A 9558-nucleotide genomic window follows, 5' to 3' on the forward strand; every position below is an offset into this window, starting at 1 on the left:
ACCAGAATACATGCTCTCAAATAAATTACTTATAGAGGAACTTTATTTTCTATTTCTCCAACCAAGAATTGGTATAATCCTAAAAGATTTTAGTTTTTGATAAGTTACAAATACTGTTATCAACTATAGTTTGATATTGTGGGGAGGCCCTGATTTTAAGCAGTCTAACCCTTTGTCAGAGCAAAGTATGTCACAATTTCAGTGTTACTTTAAATATTTTTTTAGTTTCTAGGATCAAAGCACAGAATAGAAAATACAGTGAACTAAATTTTATTTAGGAATTGTATGAAACATATTTCTAGTCAGGATGCTATGGGTAACAGGCCAGGGAGAATACAGGAAGAACATGGCAAATGTTTCTTAAATACTTTTTCTCTGAGTAATGTCTTTCTTCTCAAAGGTAGCAAGACCAGCTAGCTCACCTAAGGTCCAACCTCAAGCCTCGGTAGAATGGTTCGCATCCTGAAGATGAAACTCAGATTACTATGAAAACAGCTTGATGGGTCATTTTTGGATCATGGCCGGGAAATTGTCAGCATAAGCACAATGCTAACAGCATTAGCCTCATTTTTTTGCTCAGTTAGGGGCTCATGTCAGAAGAAAACATGAACCACCCAGTAGTGGCCTGGCAAGCAGACTTGGGAGCAGTTTCTAGCCTGCATTTACACCCCAGCACCTGATACTGAAAACCTTGGGCCTCCCAGGACACCTTGCAAGGTGTTCACAATGGGGGAGATGGCTCCATAATAATAATTGTTTCCCTTACCCCATTTGTGTCCTGCCTGGTCACATGAAAAGGGATCATCATGTTCCAGGAAAACACAATAACTAAGTGCAAGAACAAGGCACTGAGGCAGTTTTCTTGATCATCTTTCCAAACCCCTGCCACAAGAAAACAAAAAACTAGCCAGGGAAGTACCACAATCGAAGGCAAGTCTGCTTCTCCCTCGCCCTCTGCTGATGTACCCCTTCTTATGGGCCCTCACTCTAGCTCAAATAAAATCCTAAATAAAATAATATAAGCTACGATTTCATTTATAAAAATTTTCGGACAAAAGCCAATCTACACTATTAGCAATAAGAATAGTGCTTACCCCTTCAAGTGATGGGAGTTTAGTTCTAAAGGAACACAAAAGATTTGAGGTTGATTCCCTTAAAAAAGCCAATTTCATACTATCTATTCTAATATGACATGTTAAGCTGGTTTAGTTTTTATTCTTACATCAGTTAATTTGTAGTGGCTGCCTGCATCAGTGTGTAACCAAAATTGACCATTTCTGTTATCATTCTCCAGACTGACAGTGCAATTTCATTTCTACATCTCACGATTAAGGCCACAACTGACAGCAGAAAGATTGTGTTCAACTTTTTATTTTAGTAAAATCAGAACAAACAGCACATGCAGTGCTAGCATCTAAAACTAATACAATAAGCAATTACTAACTTAGTGACTTGAGGTTCAAGATCTACATTCAGCAACTTTAAATCCATTCTTACTGATAATATTGCTGACTGATAAAACTGAATGTAAGTCACTAATTATGGCAATACACAAAGAGAACCACATGTTTGAGGATTGCAAATATGCCAGACAGTCACTGAAAACCAAGCCAAACAAAAACATAACGAAAACAAAACTCATAGAACCTTTGAGAATGTGGACACTTCGTTATCAGTGTTCAGAAGTGTTTCATTAATATTTTAAGACAAGTGTATCAAAACCTTGGCATGTTTTTAATTTCAGGTTGCCAATTTTGTCTTAAACTTTGTCAGAAAGTTAGAGCTAGCTGCATCACCAGTGCCAGGTCTACTTAACTTGACTGAATTGTTTAATAGAACTTAACGTTAAAAGCTCACACTACCCCGAAATATATAATTTCACATATGGTGACATTCAACATTCAAGTGCCAGTGTTTTTGAACTGTCTTTTGGTCAAGTTTCTTTGAACTTTCAAAGAATGCACTTTTAGGCTTACAAAAATAAATATATGTCAAAATGTTCAATAAATATTACACAAACTAGCAGCAAAAAGTATCTAAAATCTGTCGTGTGCAAATAGTTTTATCTCTCATTCCATGGTCCCAAATAAAATTTTTTATCTATTTCTTGTAAAAAGCTGCGTTCAACAATCTCCAAGAGACAAAATAAGATTGGAAGTTTAAGGACACGCACACAAGACACATATATAAAATTCTCTGAATGTGCAATAAAGTAAGTACTTTGTAAAAAGTTATGGGCAAAATGTACAAGAGTCTAAACCTATACTAATTGAAATAGCACCGTAACAAATGACCTCAATACTGTCAAGTGCACCTACTTAATGGTTTTTAGAACAAGGCACAATATTCTTGAAAATCTATTGCACTTTAATAAAATTTCTTCCTGCTTACGCCATCACAAAGATTAGTTTTGAAAGATTATTGTATTCTGGCCACAAAATCAGCACAGAATTCAAGTAGAAGAGGCATTTTTAGTGGTGGATAATCATCTTTGGCCAAATTTATCATAAAGAGACTATAAATATAATGGAAACCTATGCAACTAAAATAGATTAAAACTGCAGTATATAGAAATAACATCTTATGCAGTTTAGTACATATTTCCAACCTGTGTAATCTCAAGGATTTCAATTTGTTCTTATTCTGATCTACAAAGTCTACAAGTGTAAGCCATTTTTAACATTTCAACGCAGCTTAAAGAGAGTAATGTGAATCTGTATTAAAGTAAAGCCTGCTGCATAATCCCTCCTGCTCATATACTCTTGACCAAAAAACATCAACACTAGCATGCATTAAAAACCAAAATCCAAGCAGGCCCATAAAGACTGGTCACTGCTATGGTCAGCTATCCTACCACTTCAAATTTATTTATGGCAGGCATTAAAAAATCTAATCAGATGAAATCTCCCTCAAACACTTTTGTTATCAAACCTTTAAAACTTTTCCTATAATAGTATGCCCACATTTGCTTACTTAAAATAATCTGAACATTAAAACAGGAATTGCTGTATTTATTTGCTTTAACTTCAAAGAATGCTTTGAAAAACATGTGAATGTATTCATACATGCCACCTCATCTTGACTGGAATGGCTTATTTAAAAACTACCCAGATTTTAAGAGCCTATCAAGGATAGAGTGAGCAAGTCAGAACTTTAACTTAGTACAGTCTGCCACCTGTGAAACTAATTCTGCCTTCAGATGTTCTTCTTCCCAGTCTGCAAGTACCAGAAAGTCCTAACGCAGGCTACTGCCAAAGATTTTTCCCCATATTAGTATCTACAGATGAACTGATGATTCCTGTTAAGTTGTATCACACCTATTTGCCAAGGTTTGATTTTAGCCCAAGTTGAGGAAATTTATTTTTTTCAAAACAATCGATATCTTGAGCATTACTGAGCCAACAGGACATCAAAATAATAAGTTGTCTAAAGTTAAAGTCACAGTACATTAACAAACAAATGATCCTCAGTCACAAAATCATAAATGCAGTTTGGGATGAGAATAAGCAGGAGGGGAGTTAATCCAAACTACAGCAATTATGTCTTCAACTTCTGAGTAAGGTTGTTGATTGTTCCTTCTTCTTGTGACTTTGAAGCTCCCTTAAATTTTCAGGAGAATCACAGCTGGTAATGTACTGCAAGGTCTTGAAGCTATAAAATATAGTCTGGCTAAGTTACATGTGGTTTCCATATTAGCTTGTTTGAAAGGGTGACTTTGTTGCAAAGCAGATTCAATTGCCCCACCAGTCAACCCCCTGGGAGTTGTAATTTCCACCATATCCATCACTATTGTAGAAGCCTCCATAGCCACCTATCAAGAAACGTTTGAAAACAGAAATTAGTTCAGCCACTGAAGTTTCTGTCCTTCTTTCTCTCTGAAAGAAACCTAATTTAAAAAATTCATAGTACTGGATTTTGTATTCTTTGGAAATTTCTCCAATAAATTATGCTTTAAGAAAAATAAAAAGCACTCACCAAAGACACATAAAGTGGGAGAAGTTAACATTACCTCCACCAAATCCTCTGCTGCTGCTGTGACCACCTCCACCACTACGGCTGCTGNNNNACGACCACTACTAAAGCTAGAACTGCTGGAACCACTACTTTGTCGATAGTCTCTGGCACCAAATCCTCCACTGAATCTACTATGAAAAGTAAAAACATTGTGGGTATTTTATGTTTCCAATTCAATTAAACTCACAATTTCCATGTACTAACTTTCCAATCCTCAATTTCTGATTTTTCTTTTCGTTCTTTTTTTTTTTTTTTAAGATTTTATTTATTTATTTGGCACAGAGAGAGACACAGCCAGCTAGAGAAGGAACACAAGCAGGGGGATTGGGAGAGGAAAAAGCAGGCTTCCAGCAGAGGAGCCCGATGAGGGGCTCGATCCCAGAACACCGGGATCATGCCCTGAGCCGAAAGCAGACGCTTAACGACTGAGCCACCCAGGGTGCCCCCAATTTCTGATTTTTCAACTCAACTGCCATTATGGTCAATTCTTGCAGTAGTGTTTCAAAAGTCCTGAGCACTTAAGGGCTGATATTTAACTCTTAATATGTATTTTTAATTTTTTTCCTTGTCCCACTTCTACTATCCCTTGTCAAAAGAATGTTAAAAAGTAGCAGTGTTTTAAGTTAACCCTGGACACAACTTCCTGCCCAAAGCAAATAATAATAATGAAAACTCAAAATAATTTGTACCTCTTAGAGCGTCCACGACTGCTACCCTTATAGTGGTGTTCGTAAGCCATGTTTTCTAACCAAGATGGCACTTCTTGTTTTGCTTCAACGAGCAGATCCAACAAATCCTTCGTGATATTTATATTTCTTTCATTAAAGAATGAGGTGGCAAGGCCTATAAGAATTCAAAAAAATACATAAAACTGAGATTTCCATAAAACAATCTGGTCTTCCTTCACATGTACAACAGTAAATAGAACAAAAAAATACGTTATAACTTGTGACATAACCAAATTAGAGATTTAAACAGTAATTTTTAGTTGTGTCATTCATCTGGTTTCCCTTGAAAACAATCTCTAATATTCAAGATTCTGTGACAAACCATCAGACAACTAAATACTTTACCAAGGTTTCCTACACGTCCTGTACGGCCAATCCGATGTACATATTCCTCAATATCACTTGGCAAATCAAAATTGATAACGTGTTTCACATTTGAAATGTCTAGTCCTCTTGCTGCCACCTGAAAAATAACTTTCGTTAAAAAAAAAAAAAAGCAATATTCAAACATGCTCAACTCAAAAATGAAAATATACACACAGCTGTAGCCACTAAAATAGGGCTTTTTCCTGAGCGAAACTGGTGAAGGGCCTCCTCTCTATCTCTCTGTGACCGGTCACCATGGATACTGGTACAAGCATATCCTTCATGGTATAAGAAATCCTCCAGAGAATCAGCACCCTTTTTGGTCTCCACAAACACTAAAGTCAGCGAATCCTTCCCTGAAAAATTACATATAAAGCTTTGTTTACTAACAACTCAGCATCTTAATTCTTTTTGCACTCAGTAAGCAAGCACATGGAAGTAATTAAAATAAGGTTAAATCATGTAGGGAGGTGGGCAAAAGAAGGGTAGGAGCTAAAGAGATGTAGATACATTCTCACTACACTATCATTAACTTTACCTGTTGCATTTAAGAGGTCAAGAAGAAATGACCGTTTGTCTGATTCTTCCACCCAAACCACTTTTTGTGTGATGTTCTCAGAGGTAGAGCCAACTCTGCCTACAGCCAGAAAGATATATTCATCCAAGAAATCACGAGCAAGCATCTAAAAAAGGGGAAAAACCTCTAGCTTAGTCTCTGATTTCTTAAATTATCTGAAAATCTTATTTACAAATGTTCTAAAAAATATTAAACCATACCTGTATTTCCTTAGGAAAAGTAGCACTGAACATCATAGTGTGGCGAATACCCTTTGGTGGCATAGTATCTTGTTCAACTATACGTCTTATCTGAGGTTCAAACCCCATATCCAGCATCCTATCTGCTTCATCCAATACTAAGTATCTATTATGAAAAATACTGACTTTAGAATTTGATGAGAAACTGAGCACTGAATACAGTTGTGTAACATTCACTCTAACATGCTAGCCTTGCAATGTAACACATTGTGAAATAAATAAATCAAATAACTATTATTTGACACAGTCCCAATGGGTCATACAGGTTAACTGTGATTTTCAAAAGTTATAGAGAAGTTAAATGATTAAAATTCCTTTTTAATCTGAAAGCAATCTTACTAAATCACTAAAAAAATGACCATTAATATAAAAGAAGTTCTAGGGGAGCCTGGGTGGCTCAGTCGTTAAGCATCTGCCTTTGGCTCAGGGCGTAATCCCAGGGTCCTGGGATTGAGCCCAGCATCAGACTCCCCGCTCGGTGGGAAGTCTGCTTCTTCCTCTCCCACTCCCCCTGTTTGTGTTCCCTCTCTTGCTGGCTCTCTGTCAAATAAATAAATAAAATATTTATAAATAAATAAATAAAGTTCTACTCCTGAAACCAAAACTGCACTGTATGCTAACTAGAATTAAAAAAAAAATTGAAAATAAAAAAATACAAGACGTTACATCTTGTATGTATAAAAATTAACACTTACTTGCAGAAGTCTAATCCAATCTTTCCTCTTTCCATCATATCCACTAGACGTCCTGGGGTGGCGACTAACAAGTGACATCCACGTTCTAAGTCTCGAATCTGCTGACCAATATCAGCACCACCATAAACCACACAAGGACGAACTCGAGATCGGTATGAAAACTGTAAGCAAAGAGTTTATGAGATGTTCACAAAAACATAACCAGAATCAATGAAAATAACAATAATCCGTAAAATGCATACATACTTTTCTGGCTTCCTCATAAATCTGTACAGCCAATTCTCTTGTTGGTGCTAAAACTAAGGAGATAGGATATTGTTTACGGCGTCCATATCTTCCATTTTCCTAAGAAATGAGAACAATTTATAAATTAAACTCAAAGACCCAAAACTCTTTTGTTCTTTTAAAAACAACTCATCACAACAAAATTCTCTTTATAATTAAGGATTACACATCCAGGGCGCCTGAGTCAGTTAAGCGTCTGCTTTCAGCTCAAGTCATGGTATCAAGTCCCACATCCAGCTCCCTGCTCAGCAGGCTGTCTGCTTCTCCCTCTCCACCCGCCTGCTCTTGCTCTCTCTCAAATAAAGAAATAAAATCTTTACAAAAATTTAAAAATAAATTAAAAAAGGAAAAGAAATTGAACCCCCCTCCCCAGCATTGTTTAGAAAGAAAGGTCCCCAATTCTATTTAGAAAGCTTTTTCTATGCCAACAACTTATTTTATAAAGATATCAATCTTTACCTTCACAGCCTTCAATGCCTCGCCTGGACCATCTGTATAAATCTGACTTAAGATGGGCAACAGAAATGCTGCAGTTTTTCCAGACCCTGTTAAAAAAATAATTGTGTTCCATATTCCCTTTTAGTGAAAGAAAATTTTACCTTTTGCCCAATTTTTTGGAAAATATGGTATATTCATACAGCCAAATCAAGAATGTCAAGTGATTCCTATAATCCATTTTAAATAATGCAATCCTCTACTCTTTACATTTTAATTCACATGAAAACACAATCATGTTGCCTCTTCCATGGCACCAACTTCTCTTTCTATACACTTTATATCCTGTAATTCTGTTGGAATGTATGACAGTTTCTGAAGTTTAAGAGTAAAGGGCTTTGGAGCGCCTGGGTGGCGCAGTCGTTAAGTGTCTGCCTTCGGCTCAGGGCGTGATCCTGGCATTCTGGGTTCAAGCCCCACATCAGGCTCCTCCACTGGGAGCCTGCTTCTTCATCTCCCAGTCCCCCTGCTTGTGTTCCCTCTCTCACTGGCTGTCTCTCTCTGTGTCAAATAAATAAACAAAATCTTTAAAAAAAAAAAAAAAAGAGAGAGAGTAATGGCTTTGTACAGTAGTCTGTTTTCTTTTGCAGAATATTGCCTTGGTTGTAACTGTTTCAATAATCCCAGATTTAAACTAAAGATCACAGTTAAACATAAAAGATGAAATCCTTAAAAAAAAGAAAATACATTACAAACGACTTATGTTTCCTTTTTCTATACAAAGAAAAGTTTTACATGGAGAAGGACATTCTGCTGTCTTTTTATCAGTAGTAAATCCTCATACAGAACTGAACTAACGCTGCCCATTCTCCAAATACCAGAGGCAGGAGGCACAATTCCCTTTTTCCCACCCACATTTTTATGAACCTGAGTTATTTCCTATTTTAATTATGTAGCTAACATTCTCTACATTACATTCATAATTTTCCCTGTTGCAATAATACCAGGCTGACAATCTGCTACAGACTTCCCCAAGATGTCCTGACAGAAACACTAGTTTCATCTGAAGGCTATAAAGGTAGACGGAAAAAAAAAAAGAAAAAGACCTCACCAACCAATCTTTACATAACTCAAAATCAGGCTTAATCCAGGACTCAAGTCTCCTTGTTAAAAGTACTATTTCTAGAGCTAGACCAGTTGAGATACTAACTTTAAATCTTTATCCAATCAGCTTACCCGTTTGGGCACAAGCCATCAAGTCTCTTTTTTCTTTGATAATAGGAATGGCATGCTTCTGCACCGGAGTTGGACGAGTGTAACGAGTAAGCTCAATGTTCCCCATGATAATTTCTCCCATCTCAACATCGCTGAACTGTCAAGGAAATAAAAGCAAGTCAAACACATGTAACTTAGAAATGCCTCAGCTGTTTCTGTGTTGTACTACTACAATAAAAGCAACCCCAAATACCCACTCTTGGTTGTGATTACATTTCCTATCATTTTGGATAAAGAGAACCTTAAAAAATTTTAGGTATTTTTAAGAAAATAAGACTCCAGGTCTAACATACAACAGAGTAACTTTTGGATTCTGTGTATGTTTGATCAGCACTGTTCATAATGGTGACATAAAATCTTAGTCTCTCTTTTTTTTTTAAATATCTCAATGAAGTTTTTAAATTGTTAACAAAGAACTGTTAAAGAGTCAAACAAAAATTACTTACGCTTTCAATATGTGGAGGACAGTTATTGCCAGTTGCCTCTACTGGTATATCATCATATTTCTCAAAGTTTATTCCAGTGTTTCCTCCAGAAAAGAGCTCCCTAAAATCAAATGATTACATATGTTATACTAAGTAATAAGTTTCATATCAATCAACACGTATTTTAAAAACTTACTGCTCCAATCGTTCACTTGGTGGAAGTGGTTTTGACCAATCATCTTCATCTGATCTGTCACACCAACGACTGTGTCCACTTCGTTCAAATTTGCCAAAGCTAGTCCTGTCACCACGACTGCCAATACCATCATAGTCACTCCGTCCACGATCATCAAACCTAAATAGCATAACAATTGATATATATCATTTAGCCGATATCATACTAAGATATGTACTTCTTGAACTGTTTAGCCCTAAGTACCTCTCAAAGACTTCAATAATTCAACACTGGCTATCTCATTTATGAAATAAGATCTTGTAGTTAATGGTTATGTATAATTT

The 9558-nt window shown here is 36.3% G+C and overlaps 1 protein-coding gene across 2 annotated transcripts in view; it reads right to left on the reverse strand.

The window, feature by feature from the left end:
- Positions 1–1355: 1355 nt before the first annotated feature.
- Positions 1356–9558, reverse strand: part of LOC103680200 (ATP-dependent RNA helicase DDX3X) — a 15338-nt gene continuing 7135 nt past the window's right edge. Inside the window, exons 5-17 of one of the 2 annotated variants that reach the window (XM_040636073.1) lie at positions 9236–9394; positions 9061–9160; positions 8576–8711; positions 7364–7449; positions 6866–6964; positions 6620–6780; positions 5886–6030; positions 5647–5791; positions 5283–5464; positions 5088–5205; positions 4704–4857; positions 4010–4142; positions 1356–3811 (exon numbers count right to left, since the gene is read on the reverse strand). In XM_040636073.1, coding sequence (XP_040492007.1) covers positions 3602–3811; positions 4010–4142; positions 4704–4857; positions 5088–5205; positions 5283–5464; positions 5647–5791; positions 5886–6030; positions 6620–6780; positions 6866–6964; positions 7364–7449; positions 8576–8711; positions 9061–9160; positions 9236–9394 — 1828 coding nt within the window. In that variant the 3' untranslated portion in view covers positions 1356–3601. Of the gene's footprint in view, positions 3812–4009; positions 4146–4703; positions 4858–5087; positions 5206–5282; positions 5465–5646; positions 5792–5885; positions 6031–6619; positions 6781–6865; positions 6965–7363; positions 7450–8575; positions 8712–9060; positions 9161–9235; positions 9395–9558 lie in introns of both variants that reach the window. The other variant, XM_008709734.2, reaches the window with a different exon arrangement.

Source organism: Ursus maritimus (genome assembly GCF_017311325.1).
Source record: "Ursus maritimus isolate PB19 chromosome Y unlocalized genomic scaffold, ASM1731132v1 scaffold_Y2, whole genome shotgun sequence".
NCBI lineage: Eukaryota > Metazoa > Chordata > Mammalia > Carnivora > Ursidae > Ursus > Ursus maritimus.